The sequence below is a fragment of the Alligator sinensis genome, unplaced genomic scaffold (genome assembly GCF_000455745.1).
Source record: "Alligator sinensis unplaced genomic scaffold, ASM45574v1 scaffold608_1, whole genome shotgun sequence".
Taxonomy (NCBI): Eukaryota; Metazoa; Chordata; order Crocodylia; family Alligatoridae; genus Alligator; species Alligator sinensis.
The window spans coordinates 443019-465634 of NW_005842799.1; the positions used below are offsets into that span (position 1 = coordinate 443019).

Here is a 22616-nt window from a genome sequence, read left to right on the forward strand (position 1 = left end):
CAGTGTGCGAGCCCCACTCCCCAGTCACCATCCCTTGCTGCCGCTGCAGAGCTGGCTGTGGAGCTGTGCAGCCAGCCATATGCAAGCCTTCTCCTCTACCTCCCCTGGGCAGGCGGCTGGGCAGCATGTGCGTAGCCCGCACAAGGCGGGCACCACCACACTGCACCCCACATCGCTTGCCCACAAAGCCCCCCCACAGAGGGGCACCCCTTCCCTCAGCCCTTGGCCCTGCTGGCTGCACTGTGCTGCCTGAGGCTGGCAGCACCCCTCACTCCCTCAGCCCCCAACCATTTTCCCCAGCCCTGCCCCACAACCCTCAAGCACCACTTACCTCCAGGATCCAGGGGCAAAGGGCAAGTCTGAGCCTGAGCCCAGCTGGCACATGTGTGGCCTGCAGAGTGGCACCCCTGCCCTCACCCCCTGGCCCTGCTCCTGAGAGTGGGCATGGGGGCATGCTCCCCCCCTTCTTGATCTACCCCCACCCCAGCAACTTCCCTTTCCCCCGCCCTGCCTGGCCCCTTTCCCCCCCACATACACCTACCTGCTGGGGTGGTGTCAGTGTCTGTGTCTGCATGTCTGTGGGTCTGTTGCGAGGGGCATCAGGAGGGCTGCTGAGACTGTGGGAGGGAGTGTGGGGTACCAGCAGCACTGGGTGGGGGCTGGTCTTTATTTTATCATCACAGATTTTGGGTTTTTAATCAGAGAAACTGACATTTATAATCAGAGAATTTGCAATTTTTAATCAGAGAAAACCAGGATCCCTGTGGATCAGGTACAAATGAGAAAGCTGGGAACCTAAAAGCAATGGAAAGAACAGCCACTCCCTTGCCCTCAGATGAAGATCAGAGGAATTCCAAACCACCAAGACCAATACCAGACAGTAAACTCGAGTAGGACGTACAGCTTAAACTACAACAGCATACAGCTGAAGAAAAATGCCTAGCTAGCTTGTCTGACAGGAGCAAACACAACTGATTTATCAGCTTGATGGAGTAAGAGGGAAGTAAGGAGCTTGCAGCAGGAGATTTAGACTTCCTTGGGTAAACTGGGAATTACCAGAGAGGAACATGCCTTTGTATGCAGTTTATACAATTTAATAGTCAGCAGACTTGGTAAAGAAGTTGTGGCAGACTGTTCCCTAGGTGGGTGAGGAACAAATGTATTTACAAGGCCTTTAGGTTTTGCAGAACATTAAGAATCGATGCGTTTTCAGCAAGGGGTCTGACGGGCCAAGGTTTCAATAACACTTTCCAAGAGCTAGGATCGTCACTTAATTACACTAGGAGCTCAATTCTCAGTTTAATCACAAAATATCCTGTCGTTCTGTAGGAAAAAGCTATGAATTGTCCAACTGGGCCAAAGCAATCTTTTTGTTGCTGAGAACATTGCAATCAGTCAGGTAAATTACCCGTAAGTAGGAACCTACCAAAATCATGATTTCAGGATTTTCATGAAAATCACGATTTCAGGCAGGCCCTGTGAGAAATTGCTGGCTCTATGCTTTTGATGGGCTCCCTGGAAGAAAAGCAAAACTCACTGAGAATAAAATGCTGGCCTCTTCTTGGGAGCCAACAGTCCTTGTGGGCACTGCGGCCAGGCTGTGCAGCCTGCTGGGGGGGCAGGGCAAGAGGAGAGGGTAGGGGGGCTGCCAGCATGGCAAGAGGGCTGTCGTCTCTGCCCCGATTGGCTGCAAGGGTTGTCCATCATAAGGTCCCACCACTTGCCACCAATTGGTGGCGAGGGGCAGGGTTGCGTGATGGACAGCCCTTGCAGCTGGTGGTGAGGCTATATGACAGACAGTCCTCGCAGCCAATCAGTGGCGAGGGGCAGACCCACCAGGGCCCTTTGGCCAGAAGTATGGGGGGGCCCCGCTGTGTTCCACCCACAAAAATGTCTGCCAGCTCCGTAGTCTGCCTGTAAAATCAGCCAGCAGCCACCTCAAGTTAGGTAGACCCCTACCCATAAGAGAAGAATTGCGCCTTATCTGGTTTTGGTTAACAAAAATGCTTACGTGCAGAAATACAAACGACTGAGTTGGATGCTGGAGAGAAAAGGATTTTAAATACATATCTGAAATCACATATAATAGCTTTATAATTTCCCCATAATAGTCAAGATGCATCTGTCCATTTTCTTTAACAAGCAGAGCTGGTACAAATATACTGAAGCATTCCTCATTACTACTGCGTATATCCCCAGTTACCAGTAATACACTGGCTGATGTTTGTAAGACAGAATCATCAGCTCTCTTCCGTGCGCGCGCTCTCAGTTTTCAGTAAAAATGAAACACACAATTTAAAAATATCTGTGAAAACCCCAGGAGCAGTAGACAGAGAGGTGTTTGTATTGTGAGCAACCTGAAGTGGTGTGGCAGGTAAATGAAGTGGGATGTCAAGAGTTTAGGCAATATTTACTCAAAGGTCTGATGAGACCAAGCAGAATGGCTGGTATTATTAATAGCACATGCACGTGTGTGTACACACACACGCACCATCTTGGGGCCATCCCTCTGGCAGTGACTCAGCTTTTGCATGCCTGAGTACCTAAAAGTCATTGTCCAAGTTTGTATGTAAAAACTCCCAGCCACTTCAACTGCAGCTGCAAATGTTAAAAGCCTCTGCCAGAAAAAAAGAGTCAGGCCACTTATTTAGTTAATTAAAGAGTTATAAATTTTGGTTAATCATCATCACCATTATATTCTTCTGTAGGAAAGACATATCTTGTAATTTTACCGTAAGTTGAAACATGTCTAGATCCTGTTTTTTAAAGAACAGGGATGTTTGCTCTTCTGCTTCATAACTCAGATCTAACAGATTTATAAAAATCAAGTGGGATTTTCAGCACTGATTAAATCCTACTCGCCTGAAGGGAATTTCAAATTAATTCCAAAGTGACAAGAGAGACAGGGCATTGCAAAACCTACCTGAAACCTACCTGAGTGTTTTCTGAAACTTCAATTTATTTTAATTTTTTGGTACAACCAATCTAATTACAGACAAACATGAACTTGTATGCAGAAAAGACTAGACATTACGAACTGTTCAGCGAGTAGCAAGGGACTTCTCAGGAAATCTTTTTTCTGATCGTGACTTGCCTCCATCCGAGCCTTGTAGAAATCCACATCATGCAGTTTTTCTTTGCACCGGACCAATTCCATCTCAAGTCTCTCCACACGGTTTGCTTTCTCTCTCAGGGAGTCCAGTTCATCTCTGTATGCTCGGGCAGAGCGTGCATCTGCTGCCAAGCAGGTGTTCTGGGTAAGGAGACAGATCGTGAAAAAAAAATTAACAGCCAAGTTTTAAACTTAAAAATGCATAAGTGAATAAAAAACAAAAAGCATTCCACTGGTGCAAGGGTGAAGGATTTCTCCAATTAACAATTCAAATCAATTTAAAATTGACTGGCTACTCAGACTATGGGAACTCTCCTATTTTCTGTGATTGAGAAAGTATTCTCTAGACATTGTAAGGCTATTTAGTGAACTGAGTGTTTGAGACCTGCTCTCACCAAGCACGCAGGAAACAGAGTATCACTCACAATCATACCTGTAAACATGCTGCAGTATGCACTTTGAGAAGCATTTTCAATCTTTATGTTGAAAGAGATGTTTTTTTTTAAACTCAGGGGTGAGAGTGAGGGGGTCATGGCAGTGTTGCAGTGAACAAAGCCCAACTTACCTCCTGTTTTATTTTCTGCAGCTCTACAGTAAGCTGTTCAACTTCATGTTTAGCGTCCACAAGTTGCTCAGACTTCTCTTCCCTGAAAAGGATTAGAGCAAGTATAATCAGAAACAACTGAAATGGTTATTGAAACAATACCCATAATATTAAGATGCTGGCAAAATTATGAAAAGCTGGACACACAGGACGCCTATACATAAGCACTGAGGCTGCTCTGACTTGCTGGAATTCCAGCACATCGAGCCCATTAATTGTGTTCAACGACCTTTAGTTCAAACGCCCCGCCACCATTTTTAAGCGCAGAGACACTGATACAGGAGACACGGCAGTGCTTTTATTGGAGTGTCTCTCAGAGCTGTTCTAATTAAAGTGCTGCCCCTCACCACACCCAGAGCACGTGAAAAAGTGCCCAGAACTATATAGATTTTCTTGGTGCTAATCCAATTTCATGCAAATCAACTGCAGTTGGGTTCTTCTGTGGTGCTGCAAGCAAGTGGATATTTGGAGAGGAACCAAATATTTAAACATTTCCTTCATCTTTCTTTCACCTGTACTTCCTGCTGTCACAGCTAAACTAACCATCATCCTGGCAGTATTACCATCCTGCAAATCGCTGTCAGCCAGAAAAAATAATGAAGGATGGGGGAACGGAAAAAAGTGGAAATAACAATCACTGAGAATTTTGTGATAAAATGGGAAGGTAGGAAAGTTAAAAGAAGGGTAGGGAAAATGGGTGAGAGTTGGAAAAGTAAGAAGAGAAAGGAAAGAAAAACTAATAGAGGCTTGAGAGAGGATTAGTTAAGAAAGGTAACTGAGGGAAAGGGAAGTTAGCCACGTTCCCCAACCCTTCCCTTGAGGAATTAAAAAAGGACCTATTAAGTCTGCATGTAGAACTCCCAGAGATGTTCTAAGGCAATGGACAATGTGATGCTGTGGGCTTGCATTTAATATACAGGTTTATTTGGTGCTATTAGCAGATCTGAAATCAGCAGCATTTCTCCAGCAACATAGGCTTTTCACAACTTACAGTTCCTGCCGTATCCTTCTCAGTTTAGCCTTTGTGTCTGCCAGCTCAACAGCCAAGTGCTGCTTGTCCTCATTGGAGAGCTGACTGGTTGGGTTTGGTGAAGAGTCTGGACTTGATGCTTTCAGGGGGCTTGGTGGTTGCTGAGACTGCAGATAATCTCTCTCCTGAGTGAGATCCACAATCAGCTAGAAATGGAGACAGGAAGATGGCATCACAGACAAATATAGTGTACTTTGTACTTACATCATTCTTTTCATTCAGGCATCTCAAAGTGCTTTACAAATATGGATAATTCTTATCCTAATCGTGCATGGGGGAGCTCAGGCAACATCCCTATGGTCACACAGTAGTAAGTCAGAAACAGAGCACCCTTTCAGCTCCCAGTCTTTTGCAGCACTGAGCACTGGAATATGCCACTTTCCAGAGCTCAAATAAATATTTTATTTTGGTTAGAGTTTTCCTAACAACTGCAACAATTTATAGCTTTACACAGAGTCCAATCAGTAACAGCAAAAGGCGAGGGAAGTGAAGAGATCTTGGAAAAAGAAGAGTGGTTTCTAGCAGAGATCTGAAGAGAGAGAAACTAATGAGTCAGAAGGAAAGAGTTACAAGTGGCAAAATCTGGAGGAAAAGGCTCTTGAACCAATAATGGCAGATTCTGTTGGAGGGACAGAAAGGCACTGGCAGATGAATGGAAGAGCAGAGCATAAGACACAAAATACCTGAGGTAAATTCACAACATAAAACATTTTAATCTTTTTGCACCATGCTCTTCTCTTTATAGCTCAACTCACTCTAGCTCAGGTGCATGACTGAATGCAGGCACCAAGGGAAGAATCAGCATTATTCTAAGGCACAAGTTCACAAACTCTAGGCCCCCCTCCATAACTTTTCAGAACTGAGCGGTACCCCATTTAAAAAATGTGAGCCTGAGCCTGTCCGTATCTGCTTATCTCCTTACACCTGAAGCCTGAGCCTACCTTTACCTGTTTATGTCCTCACACAATACTTACCTCCTTAGTTCCTGTACACCCTTCAAAGGATATCAGGACACAGGGTGACCTGGCACCCTGGTTGAGAATCACTGTTCTAAGGAATTAGAGGATTTTAGAGGGGAAATAAAAAGGACTGCAGCCTGAGAGTGGACAAAGAGGCAATCAATACACAATCAAAAAGCAAAGCCTGAATCTGATCCTATGAATGAACTTCATGCAAAACAGACATTTCATCCATACTTCTGTGCACTCATCTCTCTCATCAATAAGCCTCCTGAGGTGGAAAACCATATTCCGAGAGAGAGACTCCAGTTCTTCAGGGGCCATATCTGGGAGCTCCAGCCACTGTAAGTCAAACACATTCTCCTGGTTGTGAGTCACCTGTGAACAAGATTCAAAATAAAAAATAAGTCCCTTTTTGTTTCCCTTGGACGATTTTCAAAGTGTTTGTGCCCAATTAATTATTCAGTATTTCTAACAAGCAACTTGCATAACATTTCTAGGGCTGTCAATTAATCACAGTTAACTCACGCAATTAACACAAAAACAAATTAACGTGTTAATTTTTTCAATTGCATTAAACATGCACATCATTTTGACCAGCGGAGCAGACCAGTTCCGGACCAGCCAGAACCTGTGCGCACAGCCCTGACCCCAGCCCGCCCACACTGACCAGCAGCAGCAGCCGGGCAGAAACTGCTACTTGGCATGGGGGAAAAGTGGCCTCTCCCCTCCACCACTGCCAGGGCCTTCTTGTTGCAGTTGCCCAGAGCCCAGGCTCAGGCTGCCCTGAGACTCCTCTCTGCTGCTGTCACTGCCAACTCCAAGCTGCCCAGTGGGGCAGAGGTGGCAGTGCAGAGCTGCAGGGCAGCCTGGGCGCTGGCTCCAGGTAGCTGCAGCAAAAAGGACAGTTATGGGCATGGGCTGCTTTCCCTCTGCACTGAGCAGCAGCTTCTGCCTGACTGAAAAAATAGTTGCAATTAATCTCAGTTTTAATCTCACAATTAATTCAAATCTCACCCTTGCCCTAAAATTGTTAGCTCTAAAAATTTCCTATTTATAAAACTCAGTGCAGTTCAGCTGCCAACAGCTGAAAGAACTCACAAGTGGATAACCTGGCCCCAGATTAATTTACTGATCGTTTACTATGACATTTGACTCTAAACAAGCAGGAAATGGTACAGAAGCACTGATATCAGTGGGAAATTTTGTTAGGAAGTCTCTAATTTTCACAAGATAGTTGGATTTAGGAAAAGGTACTGAATAATTTTGTGTTCAATAACACTTACAGCCATATACTTTCAGGAGTACTCAACTCATGCTTCAAGGGGGAGAGATAATGACTGCAGGGGGCTGAAAGGTATCAGTCCTGTATTGCATAATTAGCTAAGTATATTACTGGGAGGGGTGTGGGATGAAGAGGCTTGTCTTCTTCTGTAGCTTTGGTAACTGGCCACTATTACAAGAAGGAAAGGACCTGACATGGAAGCGTTTGCAATTTACTAAACTCTTCTGACAACTGATTTTCTCCAGGTCACTGCTGAAGCTGACTGGATTAGAAGGTGGCACCTATCAAGGTGGCATGTCTACAGTTTGGGTTATGAACATTTCTGCTGTCAGAGATATCCCTCACATGGTTTTGTTTGTAAATCAGATTTTATATGTTAAAGGACTATCATCTACATCATCTAGCTGTATTTGTCACTGAAGTCTCCTTGATAAAGTTATTTTACACCTGCAGGAGATGTGCACAGCCTCAAAGACTGTTCATTTTGTAACAAGGCCCAGGCAGCAGGGGGCGTTTGTGCACAGCTTTTTCCAAATTCTTGACAATGGGCTGATATCTACTGCTGGAGCCAACTGTGTTTTCTTTTTTTTTTTAAACATTTAGAATCCAGAAAACATCTGCCATAAGATTATGCTTGAAAAGATTAAAAAAATTGAGAGAAAAGGGTAACATATTTTTTAAATCACTTAACATGATTTAAAAGCCTGAGTCTCAAGTCAGGAACAAGACAAGGCAGGGAAGCACCTTAGACACTAAATGGTTCGGTGAGACAATCTTTTGTAAGTGGCAGCCTACTTTGTCTGGTAGTTCATTCATAACATTTGACAAAGCAGGCTGTCACTTACGAAAAGTTCTCTCTCTGAACTGCTAAGATGCTGCCCTCATTTTCAAAAGTGATTCAGGCACTTACAGAGCCACCCACTCACTGGTTTTCATTGGGCCCAAGGCTCCTAACTACCTAATTCACTTCTGAAAAAGGACCCTTGCTTCCTATATCATTAAGATGTTTTTAAAAATGTTATCCAAAACTTCTGAGTATTCCTTATAAAAATATTTCCAGTCTAAATATATATTTGGCAAGTAATAATATTTGGCAAGTACATCAGCCCCTGGCTGATGTACTTGCACCAAAAGTGTTTAGCCCAGTTCCTTCTTCAAACACCTTGTAATTTTTCATTCTAAATTACAATCGCACATTCAATAGAGTATTTGTGCATGTCAAACCTACTATTAATCCTACTATGAAAGGTTAACCTGTGCTCTTTAACAGCAAAGCAAACCAAGATAGTCGAGAGGGGAGGCAAAAAAAAACAAAAAAAACTCAAAGCACTGAAAATCCTACCTCCTGAATGTGGGAAACAATTGCTGCCTGGGTCTCAATATCCAGCTGCTTTATTCTTTCAATAAACTCTTCTTTTCTTTCACACTGTTTAAAAAAATGCACTTTGCTTGAAACATGTTATGTGCAAAAAACTACTGTAGTGATGAATCTTTTAATTAATTTATTTTTAAAGAATTCACTGGTACAACTAAAGGAACAGTAATAACCAGACCAGAGGAGCACATGCAGTCACACTTACAGTGAATAATACCTTGTTGCACATATGCTCTTTGTAATCAGTGAAACTAATTGATGAGTAAATTTATATGCGAGATGCGTAAGGGTTGCCAAATCATGCCTTACGTTTTTAGAACTCTTTACAGATGGTATTAAACTTAAGGCCAAAAGAATGAATGTACCCAAGGGCTAGAGCCACAGTTAGTGGAAATCAGCAGAGCTCAAATGGACTTAAAACTACACAAATGTAAAGCAGCTGAAGCTGTGGCCCTAAATTTGTGTTACATCATTTAAACTGTTTGTTTGCATCTTTGTATTTTACTCATTTGGGGGAATTAATACATCAGTTTCACTTTTGATTCTGCTCACATCAGCTCCACATTTTCTTCTCAGGAACTAAAGCAATGTGTGCTTTGCATGTACAATACAGCAAGAGAATATTTAATTAAAAATAAATAAGACTAAACAGATTCCCAAATTTATTTCTATCAAATGAGTTTTTGGAAGTGTTTTGTAACATCCCACAGTCTGTTTAATTGCTTATTTTTCTGTTTTGATACAAATGTGGGACCCAAGGCTGGTAGGCAGAGTACCCAGGACTCTCTAAGTAATAGAAAAAAGTTAAACATCTCCCACAGGATATTTATCCACTTCACTGAGAGTTCACAGTGGCTCTCTGGGCCCAATTCTGAATATGACCATACACTTGAATAGGAGGAGGTTCAGAGCCATAAATGGGAACTGATGGTGTTCACTGCCTTGCCAAATCAGGCCCTTCATTCTTTGTGTTGCAATATAAACAGTAAGAAGTTCAGAGCAGCCCCAGGAAGACAGCATTACCCTGACATAATTGATTTGACGTAGCCGAGCAGGGTGAGTGTCCTAAAGCATGACAAAGACATTAGACAGACATGAAAACAAGGTCAATTATAAGGGAAAGCTGGCCAGCAATGTCTCTATTGTTTATTACAACAGCTTACTGAGGGATCGCCAATACAGAGGTTTGGTGTGTAGGACACTGCTTCCTTTATCTGGTTAACTGTCGTGTACTTAGGGGGAATTTCCCATAGGTACTGGCTGTCCATTTAGTTTAATAACACACACATACCATAACAACCCTTACATGGTTATACAAAAGTTCCTATTCATTTAAGACTCCATTTATACAACATTAAAAAGGAGCAGTTCACTGGTGTCGGGATTCCTTAGAAGAGGGCAATGAGATGTTAGCTTATGGAGTCTCTTTGCACTAACACCCTCTATTCTATGCCAACATATTTCAAGAACTAACAATCTTCACATGAAGAAGACTATTCAAACTCACACTATTTCTCACTATGTTAATTATTTGAATTGCCTAATTGCAGCACCATGTATCCTAGCAGTGGTTCGAGCAGCAACAGGGATGGTGGTTTTGCTTATTATGCAAAATGTCCTCCCTTTGCTCTCACTTTACTCCTTTCTTTGTATCTGTGCTTCTTCCACCTATTGTGCCTTTTCATAACTTCAGATTTCAAACACACAGGGGCTGGGAATTTGTTTGAACAGCACCTGACAGAATAAGACATTAATCCTTGACAGACAATTCTGAGTTCTACAAGAATTACAATGCCCCAATAACCAAGAAAGACTTAAAATTACATTATTAAAGTATTTTGTGATGCCCTAATACTTGCTCACCTGTACAGCACAACCCAGTACCAGCAGCAACAATTTCTTAATTTCATCCATACTTTTACCTAAAGTGAAAGGAAAGAAGCAAATCAATCCAAATGTGCTACTACATGAGTTAAGAAAAGTTTTATTAAATGTTTCTCTCAAAGTACAGCAAAGGCCTTCCGAGCAGGAGAAACATCCTTTTAGTCGACCAAGTATTTGGACAATCTGCAAGTACATATAAAATTACTAATGGTTTCAATGCAACAAAATTATTGTTACAGATTAATTTATCAAACAAGACCCAAGATCCCCTAAATCCAGCAAAGCATTTGAGCCTGGGCTAAATTTGAGATTAAGCAGCAAAGGTCCTGTCCTGCCCAAAGACAAACCAGGCCATTCTTATAGCATTGTGCAAAGATACTTTTTAAGGGACAGCGTTTTTTAAAATAAATTCCAATTCATGAGAGGATTTGTTGCACAAAAGTCCTTGTCTGCGTTTGCCAAGGGCTTTCCAGCTGATACAACAGTAAAAGTTCAGCTTCAATTTGACCATTTGCTTGGTATGGACCATGCTCTCTTATTTCTGATGAAGAAAAAACAACACAGGACTGGGGGAGAACCTTGTAGAAGGGGAACTCTTTTGGCACCCTAAATTGCACATTTTGTGAGTAGCCACACAGACAAATGGAAGATTGCCACTTCACATACTTCCTTTCATTTTCTATCAAAGGCATGCTCTTTCTTTGCCTCTTCTGCATTAGAAACTGCTCACACTCAAGAAAATGCTCCACATGATGAAAAGTGGGGCAAGAAGTGAAGAAAGGAGAATATTCCTTTACCATATGCTTTTGGATCCATGGGACGAAAGGGCGTAAGCAGGCTGTTGCAGCAGGGATCCTTTCTGTGAGCAACAACCCAGCAGACTTCAGTATCAGTTTAAGGAAAAAAAAGTGCCACAGGGCAACTGCCATGGCTTTTATCCAACTTCAGATCTTATTGCAACAAAATTAAAACGTGTATTGCCTCGGGAGGCAGAGAGAGCTCCATATATTAAAGATAAAGGGAAGGAGAAACTGGGAGAAATTGAGACAGGTTCAAAATTGTACATGTGGGTAGTAAAAGGAACAGAGGCAAGTCAGCTTCAGACTGAGATATTAAGGGAAAGTATGACACAGTACAGACTGGAGGCAGGGAAATAGGCAACATATAGTTCTCTCTTGCTTATCCATCTGTAAATGTATGTACTTTTTGACATTCAATGTATAACAGTGGGATAAACATTTTCACTTTCTGGCCTCCTCTCCTTGGGTGTTCAGTTGCTCATGTCTATAAGCAGGCACAGGAAGGAAACTTACTCTGTCTACTGATTTTTTTTAAATGCACAAACGTGTTAGCACACCAAACAGATATACAAAGCTCTTCACACACCGTGCCCTTGTAAGGCTGTGCTGTACAGTAAGTTAAATGCATCTGCAGGATCTAACAGAAGGGAAGTGGAGGGAGATTGATTAATCAATTATGCTAACCTAGCATTTCAGATTAGCAAAGGCACACTGACCTAAATTACCAGAGGGGTTGAGTCTCAACTTGATAAACCTACAATGTAAAGCAACCATTATTACTATTAAAGCAGGTAAAGAGAGCTAGAGAATTAGTTCTCTTTTTTTGTTGCTTTTTTTTTCTTTAAACAGAAATACCCCAAACAATTCATTTTTTGCTAGGTAAGTTTCTCTAGCACAAACGATTTACCTGCTTATTAAAAAGAAACAACCATTTAAGAAATTATTTTTAAAACACTTTCACAAAAATTCCAAGCATTCCTTATGAAGTTTAATGAGAATTTTAAGTGTCTGCATCTGATACGGCTTAATTTATCACTAGGCCGTCATAAGCAGAGATGATTTTTCTAAGAAAACATACATTTTAAATCTGCCAGAAATTGTGTTGTTCTCCAAGTATAATTGTAGGTTATTTCTCTTCAGAGATTTAAAGCATATTTTTTCAAAGGGTAAACAAACCTTCCCATCCATCCATTCACTGGCAGCAGAGTTGGTTTGTGTTCTTTTATGAAACCATATTTTTTGTATACAAATATAACCCTTGGTTTCCATAAGTAAGAGTTCAGCATTATTCTGAGACAAAAATCAACTTGAAATGCAGTCAACATTAAAATACGTTGAGTTTCATCATTTAATTTCATTGTTTCATCTTCAGAACAATCAGAACAAGGCCTTGGATCTCTCACGTTGCAGGGGAGTGCCCTAAATACTGGCTAGGGCTGTGTGAAACAGCACCATTTTGTTTAGACTTGCATTTTGCCATTTCAAAGGGACAGTGTTCGTTTCACTGTTTCGAAGCACTGTTCCGTTTCATTTTGTCAAAACTGTTTTGCTGTTTCGACACTGTTTTGATGTTTTGCCCATAGACTATTATGGGGAATAATGAAAATGCCTATAAAACTTTGTCATTTCTTCTGTGATCAGATAAAAATTGCAGGGATAGTAGCCCCTTTTGAAGGCATGAAGCCTGCCAAGTTTCGAGGAGATAGGTGCAGGGTGTTTTGTGAAACTGCACCTCAAACTGTTCAAAGGAAAACTAATGACAGCCTGCTGTCATTCTGTGTGCAGATCCAGGGGCCCGCACCCCCCGGGAGGAGTCTGGCACAGCCCCGCAGCCCTCCTAGGGGACACGGGCCCCTGGATCTGCATGCGGGATGACAGCAGGCTGCCACTGCCAGCTGAGGCCAGTGCCAGCACTAGGTTCTTCCCAGCACTTGGTGCGGGCTGCACCAGGCAGACTTGGGCGCTAGCCTTAGCCAGCAGCGGCAGCCTGCTGGTATCTGCATGCTCCGTAGCCGGTGAGCGTGGAGCTTTAAAAAAAAAAAAAAGCCCCTCACTTCCTGGCTCTGGCAGCAGCAATTGGGGTCTCTAGGGGCTCGTGGCAGAGCCCGCCCGCAGTGTGGGGCGGCGGGGATTGCCACTCCTCCCCCACCCCTGCCTGCCACCTACACCATTACGTGGGTTCAGTGTGGCTCAGCAGAGTACTGTGTACCATCTGGGAGCTGGGGTGGCTCCACCTGTCAGTCAGAGCTCTCAGTTCCATTTCCCAGCTCTCTGGTCATTCCCCCAGCTCTTCCTAAGGAGGCGTGCTCCCCAGATCTGTGCGCTGGGTTTCAGCAGGCTGCTGCTGCTGGCTGGGGAAATAGCCCAGAGACACTGCCATCCCCAGGTGGCAGCAGCACCCTGCTGTCATCCCACATCATCTGCCCACCCGGGAAAAGCTGGGGGAAGCAATCAGAGAGCTAGGGGAATGATTAGGGAGCTAGGGAATTGAACCAGCTCGATTCCCCAGCCCCTGGCTCGATTCCCCCAGCTCTTTCTGGGGAGCATAGGCCCCCGGATCAGTGTGCCAGGTTTCAGCAGGCTGCCGCTGCAGGCTGGGGCCAGCGGCAGCACCAGTCTTCCCGGCACAGGCTGCACTGAGCGGCTGTCACTGGCCCCAGCCTGCAGCAGCAGTACTGAAACCTGGTGTGCAGATCAGGGGTCGCGCCCCACCCTAGGAAAAGCTGCGGAAATTATCAGAAAGCTGGGGGAAGTGATCAGAGAGCTGGGGAATCAAACCAGGAGCTAGATGTCAATATCAGTGCAGCCCTTTCCCCTTCTTTCCCCTCCCACTCCTTAGTTTCCATTTAGCTGCAAGCAAGCCTAGCTTCAAAGCTTTTGAAACGTTTTGAGCGCACTCGTTTCATTTTGAAGCCGTTTCAAAGCCTTTCATTTCGATTTTGCTGTTTCAAGCTCGAAACAGCTTCAAAACGAAACGTGTTGAAATTTCATACAGCCCAACTACTAGCCTATAGAGCAGGGATTGTCAACCTTTTTTAGCCTAAGTATCCCCCGAAGGCCAGACGCTGAGCAGGGGGGGACGGGGGAAGCTCACCAAACTGGTGTGTGTGGAGGCGGTGTCCACCGCATGTGAGCTTCCCCGCCCCACAGAGGGGTGCCGCTGCCCTTGTCCTGCCCTGGTCCTGCTCCAGGGAGGTGGCAGCGCTCTGTCCCTGTCCACCTGCACGCATCCCCTAGGACCGGTCCCAGTACCTCCAGGGATACGCGTACTCCTGGTTGACAACCCCTGCTATAGAGGACCTGGACAGTTTGAATCTATACTGAAATGGAGTAAGAATGAAACTAAATGCTGAACACCTCTGAAGAGATTCACAGGCCAAGCAGACAGATTTACATGACCTATGAAGTGCTTCAAAAATGCCCGAAGCCTGTCAAAATTAACCCTGGAAGAAATGGCAAGTCTTTGGAAGCACTTCAAACTGAAGCACCTCCTATTACAGGAAATGAACAGTGTGCAGGAGGTGCTTCAAAATGAAGCACCTCCCACACACTCTAGGGAGCCTGACACAGGGTTTGCTCAGCCCTCTAGCATCTCACCGTGCTCCTCTACTCTCCCTGCACACACCCCTAACAGGGATAGGGAGGAAGAGCAGGGTGCACAGCCAACAAGTGCTCTCCTGTGCACTTGGACATGCTGGAGTCGGGGCAGGTGTGGGGTCACCTGGTTGTAGCAGATGGACACTTTGCTATCCTCAGCAATCTCCAAGGTGGAAAACCAAACAAGGAGTTGCACTCTCTTATTCTGGAGCTGCAGCAACTTGTGGCTGCTGGTGTCCTGGCACAATTGTGACGCTGGAATGGCAGCTGTTATTTTTTTACCCCTCCCCCCAATTGGTGCCTGAAGCAGCTGCCCCAGTTGCCCCACCTTAGTCACAGTACTAATAGTGATTCCTTGCATGCCTTTCTACCTCCAGAACCAGGAGACTTAGGGCTGAATGCAGAGGAGAGGGCTCACTGGCTGTTTGCTCTACTCTTCCATGGGGGAGGGGGAGGGAGGGGCCCACGGGAGGGAGAGAAGAAACACAGGACCCTCTATCATGCCCCCTCTGGTTTTAGATCACTCCGCTGCACACTGTTGTGACAATACTGAAATGCTCTGGGGGCGAGTGCAGCAGGGGTCAGGGGATGCGTCTGTCCCCTACCTTGGGGGTCTTTAAGAGGAGGGTAGACATGTACCTGGCTGGGGTCATCTGACCCCAGCGCTCTTTCCTGACCAGGGCAGGGGGTTGGACTTGATAATCTGCTAAGGTCCCTTCCGACTCAAACATCTATGAATCTACGAAGCACCATATTTTTGAAGTGTCATAGCATTTAATGTGCTTCAAAGAGCTATGCCTGTTCTTGGCCCAAGTCACCATGGCCAGGTCCAGACATGCATGGATGTTTGTTTCCCCAGGGGCAACTAGCAGCGGCGCACCTTGTGCTGCCACTAGTTGTGCATGGGAAATGCCTGTGCTACCTGTGCTTGGGCATGCGACAGGTTACCCTGGGGGAGGGGAGGGTGGCCCTGGTTCCAGCAGCCTTATTTGAGGTCCTGAAGACCTCCCAGGGCTGCAGCAGCAGCAATTCTGCTGCACGGAGCCTGGCCGGTAGCTGAAGTGTGGCTCCGGCCAGTCAGGCTCCAGCTTTGAGCAGTACATGCTGCCCCCACATGCGCCACTCAGCTTTTTTTTCCTGCAGGTTTTTCTATCCCTAGATACAAAAAAGACCCCATGCTCCTTGCAGCATGGAGAACAACTGAATGTGCAGTACGTGTCGTTTCTGCAGTGCCACATACCGCACAGCCATGCTCCTCTGGATGTGGCCCATGTGTACATGTGTATGCCTGTCCATCTCTCTCGCCCAAGGAACATTTCAGAGAAAAATATCCCTAGCAGGAGAGAGAAAAACTTGTCCCCATTTTGTCAAGAGCCTGCTGGTTATGGCACTCCCCCCCAGTGGTGTGGGAGTCTCAAGTTCAAATACCTACTCTCACCCCAAATGAGTGCTCTGACCACAAGCTGTAATCTCTATCAGTCTTTGTGACCAGAATCTCCAACCTGTGCATCTCACTGCATACATAGCTGTGATACTAGCTGTAAATACTGACAGATAGTTCTGTACCTAAAATGCAATTGCTTTTAGATATTAAGCAAATGGCCGATAAACCTAAAAGGTATGATGTTACTTAACCCATTTATCGTACTGCATCACTCAAAGGCTAAGTACAGACAGTCAAAAAGCCCAAGGCTGAATCAATTCAGTCTTTACAGGTTAGTCTAAAATGCATAGATTGAACCAATAGGGAACAGACATTCACTTTTGATTCCAGAAACCCAGCCACATGCCTGCTGTGGCCCAGGCCAGAAGCCAGGGGGTGCTAGAGCATACCTCCCTGCTCAGCTGGAGAAGACAGCTTGGGCCAAGCCTACCCTGCCTACCCAGGTGGCGGGGGAAGAGGGGAGGTAGTTGTGTGGAAGGTGCAAAGCATCCTGGGATGGCAAGGGACTGTGAGTTAACTTGAATCTCAGGTCAATGAATAGCCAACCTGGGCTGGATTTCAACTAGCAACCAAAGAGAAAGGTCCAGAATCCAATATGGTCGATTCCCTCCATCCACGCCGACAATTCCAGAGCAGCTGCTCTAGGTGTCTGAGCCAGCAAGGGAGCAGGTGACCCAGGGATCTGCAGAAAGGCCATCTGCTCCCCATGGTGGGAGAGGGCCTTTGGCCTTCAAGAAAATACCTTGTGCTTTGAGAGCCTCTCTCTAGGCTGACCTCTATACTCTGACAGAAAAGGGAGGGAGAAACAGATGGGGGAAGCAGGGAAGGAGATTAGGAGATGCAACAAAAAGGAGGATAAAGGTATGAAAGAAAGAAAAAATGAAAAATGGGAGAGGAGAGGAGAGGAAGGAAGGATATGGGAAAAGAGAAAATATGAGTGCACAAGAATCCAAGTTGGTACACTTCCTTCTCTAAGTTGGTACACGCTACTTAGTCCTACTCCCACTTCTCCAGCAGAGTCCAGGGAGCTCGAATGTGTCTGGGCAAGGGGGGGGGGGGGGGGGGGGGGAGGGGCGGCGGCTAATATCTATTAGCCTGTGGAAGAGAGGAGAGAGGTGGTAAAGCACGCACATGCTTATTTTCTCCAATCAAGCAACATCATGGATCATATGAGCCCAAACACTGTATTTACACTTTAGAGAGATAGCTTTGTTATTAACTTTACTTAATATCTTACAACCCTTTGAATCTCTGAAGAGTTATGAAACAAAATAAGGAAGGAAATATCTATTAGCCTGTGGAAGAGAGGAGAGAGGTGGTAAAGCACGCACATGCTTATTTTCTCCAATCAAGCAACATCATGGATCATATGAGCCCAAACACTGTATTTACACTTTAGAGAGATAGCTTTGTTATTAACTTTACTTAATATCTTACAACCCTTTGAATCTCTGAAGAGTTATGAAACAAAATAAGGAAGGAAACGAGGCATGAAATAACACACCAGTGGGAGACTAAATCTTTTATGATTATAATGAAAAACATTTTTTACAGGCATTTATTAGCAGGGACCTCTGGCTCCCTCCTGTTCAAGGACTTATCAGACTTTAATTTGAAAAATGTATTGAAATAGCAAAATGTTTCAAGAGGATAGGAAAGAGCTAGGGAATGTAAGAAATTAACCAGTTTGTGGGCAAAAGGGGATGGCAAAGGATTAGATGAAGCTAAAACCCCTAAAAGTCTCTCCCAACATTTTATTCATGTTCCAGAACGTTCATTTCCATGTTTCTGAACAAAGAACGCCTTGCTGGGGAGTGCAAGCAGACATGGGCAGAGCCAGCTCCGGGTCACAGAGGTTCAGGATCACCACAAAATACAGACGTCCTGCATATGTCCGCAAGTGCTGCTAACGGGAAATTACACTATCTGACCCCAGTGCAATATATTGATCATCATGATGGGTCTCATTAGATTTGTGGCATTATAATGGATTGCTTATATTGTGCTGTGGAAAAAAAAAAGTATTTTCTAAATGGGAAAAGATGGTAACAAGTGAATTTAAAGCTAGAAACTGTATATTGTAAAATGCATTAAAGAAAGAGTGCATCTTTTCTTTTCTAATGGCACTGTCCAATGTGTTCAATTCATCTAAAAATTCTCTCACTTTAATTAAAATCTTTTACAATTAAATTATATTTCATTCTTTTCAGTTTCTTCCATTCCACCAAATTAAGCCAAGTAATCTTCTCACAGGTTATTTTTGAAGCTTTTACCTTCATCCTTAATTGACTGGAACCAAATGAAATTAGCTTGAGCTCAGAAAAAGAAAAAAAAGCAAATATCACATTTGTAGGATCTAGGGAAGATTTGCATTTCCTAAATCTCATGGTTACATGCCAACATCACTTTCTGAAAGTGGGACTGCACTTGTGAGTATAATTCATAAATACAGGAACACACAATGGTTTGAAATACCTATATTTACAGATGTTGATCATAAGGGATACAAGTATCCCCATTTTCTACTAACTCTAAAGACCTTCATTTTTAAATTTACCGTGTTTAATACCAATTTGGTCTACATTAGGCAAAGGAAAATTAAACCAGCAGTTTTCCCTCTGGCAGCTCCACCTCATCTCTGATACTGATCCCAACCCCAGGCCCCCTTCCACTTCCACTACCCCCACCTCCTCTCTCATGCTCCCATTACCAGCCTCAAATCCAACCCTTTCCTTCCTTCCCTTTCACTTCCCCTCTTGCTGCCTCTGGAATGCCTGCCCACTCCACCTCTTGAAAGTCTCAGACAACAAAGAAAAGTAACAATATAGCATTTTAAAAGGCAGGAGCTCTTATCCTTATGGAGCATTAGTTGAATCAATATAGCTGATTTGTCAGTCTTTTCTTGTTCCAGAAAAAGTGGAGCTAAGCCACTGTAAACTTCAGACCCAAATGAAACAAGTTACAGTGGCTTCAGTTACACAGGTATAAGAATGAACAAAAAGAATTAGCTGTGGTGAGCAGGTATAATTGTTCATCCATACCCTTTAGTCATTCACAATTTTGTCAACTCTAGCTCCTTCAGCTGATGATGTCCCCATCTTACCCTCTTTCCTCCCTGAATCAGGTTGTAATGAGGATGGTTCTCCTCCCCATTCTCTTCAGAGCAGCACAGCATCCAACTCATCTCTCTCCTTCCCTTGCATCTTACTGTCACCCCCTTTCCATCTACATCTAACTCCTGCCCGTCAGCCTTCCTTTTGGGCTGCTTCCTCGCTGTTCACATGCTGCCTTGATAAGCTTCCCTGGTTATGACCCGCTGGATTTCCTGGCTTCACACTTCCTCATCCTCATGTCCATATTGCATTTGCAGCCCAGGTTCAGCTCTGCCGCTCATCACAAGGGCCAACTGCTTTACTCGGGTTTCTCTTTTCCTCTAAAGCTGGTCTTCCCCCAATATGCCCCATTGGTCTCTTCCAGCATTGCCAATCAGCCATCAATCATGATGGCTTCTTGCCGGTTCTCCCTTCCTTTTTTTCTTGTCAATTACGGGTGATACCACTTACTGCGCTCTCTCCTTGAAATCCTGTTCCTCCTATAGCTCCTGGCTCACTTCCCATCTCTCTATTCACTCCTTTAGCCTGTCTTGAAAGCTCCTCTTCCCTTACTCTACCTGTCTGGGGGGGGGGGGGGAAAGTGGTTCCACAACAATCTGTCCTTGGTCCCCTTTTCTTTCCTCCACCCTGTACTTTATTATCTCTCAGCAATCTTATCTGCAAACAAAAATTCAACTGCTGGCTCTATGCTCCTCAGAAAAAGAGACGTCTATTTCTTACAACAGCTAGGACAATGAAACCCTGGTCCATAATTGAGGTTCATAGGTACTCAAGTAATACAAACAAACTGCAACAAATTCACATTTTTCCACACATCCCATCATGTCCCACCATCAAGCTCTTCCCCCTTTGTATTCTGCAATTTCTATTCCAGTGTGCACTCCTTGATAACAAGACTTGGATAGTGATTCCCCATGCCTATGCGAAAACAAAAATTGTATTTAAAGTCCACCTTTAAATACTTTTTTTTTTTTTTTTTTAAAGAGATGAAGCAAACAATTGGTTTCAAGAGAAAAGACCTGAAAGATAATGAATATGGGCATTTATACACATACCTTTTCATTCTGCAACGCAATGGTGATCTGCTGCACCATGCTGTGACACATGCAGTTGTTTGTATAAGCGGCAAAATGTGCATTGGCGCACAGAAAATAGTGGTGGTGAGCTTTTAAACTAAAGCACCTTCTATGTGTTTTAGTTAGAAAACACACTGCCACCATTTTCTCAGTGCTGATGCACATTTCACCACTTATACAACTGCAAGCGCTGCTTTTCAAAGTGCCTGGCACTGCGGTGCTTGCATATGTAAAAATACCCTGTGGGGCCAATACCAGCAAACTTTCTACAAGAGACATTTTGGCTGCTTTTTAAATAAGACAGTGATTTGAGGGAAGGAAATAAGAGTTCTGTACCGCAATGCTCACAGAGCACCAGTAGGATCCCTTATTCACCAAGCCCTATGGTGGCATGTTTACGTGTCAAAGGGTGTTCAAATACAGATAACCACCAAGACAACATTCAAGCATACAGCAGTCACTGGGAGGGAATTGGAGCGAGGAGGCAGTGAGGGCAAAGGGAAATTAGTGGGAGGTGGTATATTGCTGTCAGTTACTGCTCAGGCACAGCTGGGAAGCCAGGGCCTCCTCGTCTTTTCTTCTCTTTGTGCCTGGACATATCCATTGCCTGAGGCACTGGAGGGAGCTGGGGTCCAGGTTCTGCTGCCTCCCCTTTCTCCCTGGGTGGGAGGAGAGCAGGAGCCCTGTAGGTGCCTGTTCTCCCCAGGCAGCCTGCACAGGAGAGCAGTGGGCAATGGCAGAATGAAGGCAAGGGTGATGGGGACAGCCACCCCAGCTGTGGGTGTGGGTGTGTTGGGGGGAAAAAAGGAAGTTGTCACTGTCCCTGTATGTGGCGGCTGCTCCAGGTACCTGGATGCATTGTTAGGTCTGTTTGTGGGTATACTGTGCACAAATAGTAATCTTGCCCTTAGCTAGGTAAGAATAAGCCTTATTTACAAAGCTACCAAAAGCATGAATTTTAGTGGTTCATAAACTGGAGGCAAGTTGTTTTTCTGTTAGCAACAAATTAACCTCTCTCTCATTGTCCCAAGCAACTGCTAAGCACAGCAAAAAAAATTCCAGGATAACGTTTCTGCCATTTGTTTATTTGGCCGAGAAGTTTGTTACCACCATGTCACGCCCAGTAGTTGCAGATTATAACATTTTCCTTCTGTGGTAAAATTGACTTACCATCGTGGGCTTTGGCACAAGGCTGAGGGAGGGAGGAATGTGCATTCGGCATAAAGTAAAAACCTCAACAACAACTGCCCCTTCATTTCAGAGATGAGAAGGCCAACAGAGATCAGCTTCATTTTCTTGGCTGCACTCCAGCAATGATGTGAGGAAAGTCAGATAAAAGCTTAGGGGTTCCCAATCCATGTTTGATGGAGCTCACCCTTCGGGCAAGGTGGGCTCTGCCCCACTGGCCCAAAGATTATCCATCTGTTCTCCCCACCCCTGTCCATTCTCTCTCTTTTCTGTTTGGTCTCTTATTTTTTGGGAAGATATCACGTGCGTCTGTGTCTCCCCCCCAATACCCAAAGGACAAGAGATGCTCCCATATCAAACTACATTTTGGGCTGCATGGATTGTAAAAGGATAGCTTTCAAGGAAGCCCTTTGTCATTGTATTCTGATGGAGATGAGGTACAGAGCCAAGACTGCCAAGCAGAAGTATGGTTTCACAGGTAGGGGCTCTTGTACAGCACTCTAGCATCAGATCCAGGTCTCTGCTCTGCCAGTCTTCTTGCATGATCTTGGGATGCCTCTTAGACCCAGATCCTTCCTGACTTACTAGGGTTGTTGTGCTGATAAACACACTGAATAGATTATGAAGTACAGAGATACTGTAGAAACTGGGACTATAGTGAAAAACAGAGTAAGGTTTTCCTCTCTCTCTCCACATCCCTCAAATTAGTCCCACTTTGGGAAACTACATTTGCTGTATCCAATTTATGGAAAAGAAGCAACATAAAAAGCTTGCAAAGGATTTTTTCCAACTACTCAGTTGGTCTAATAAAAGATATCACATCTACCCACAGAACCTGGCCTGCCTATGTTCTTATACCAAGACGGCTATAACCCAAAACCCAGAACATAATTCCCTTTATATCTGGAAGGGGTTTAAAAAAAAAATCCACTAAACCAAAACTACTTACCAGAAAGAGGGTCTTTGCCAATCATTAAAACATTTGGTAAATTCATTACGATCAGCTGCTGGAGAACCTCCTAAATGAAATAAATTGCAAACAAAATTCAGTTTAAAGAAGCCATGTAAAAATAGTTCACAAAGAACATATAGCTCCATTGATTATAAAAGCTTTGGCATGCTGGCAGTCGAGGTCACAAGGTGAAGCCC

At 44.3% G+C, this 22616-nt stretch overlaps 1 protein-coding gene across 3 annotated transcripts in view; it reads right to left on the reverse strand.

Annotated features, from left to right (window-relative positions):
* CCDC88C (coiled-coil domain containing 88C) overlaps positions 1-22616 on the reverse strand; it is a 145135-nt gene that overhangs the window by 63606 nt on the left and 58913 nt on the right. For all 3 annotated transcript variants that reach the window (XM_025191249.1, XM_014525420.2, XM_014525419.2), the window contains exons 4-10: positions 22417-22486; positions 10229-10287; positions 8333-8416; positions 5943-6083; positions 4708-4892; positions 3678-3759; positions 3095-3253 (exon numbers count right to left, since the gene is read on the reverse strand). In XM_025191249.1, the coding sequence (XP_025047034.1) occupies positions 3095-3253; positions 3678-3759; positions 4708-4892; positions 5943-6083; positions 8333-8416; positions 10229-10287; positions 22417-22486 (780 nt within the window). The remainder of the gene's footprint in view (positions 1-3094; positions 3254-3677; positions 3760-4707; positions 4893-5942; positions 6084-8332; positions 8417-10228; positions 10288-22416; positions 22487-22616) is intronic.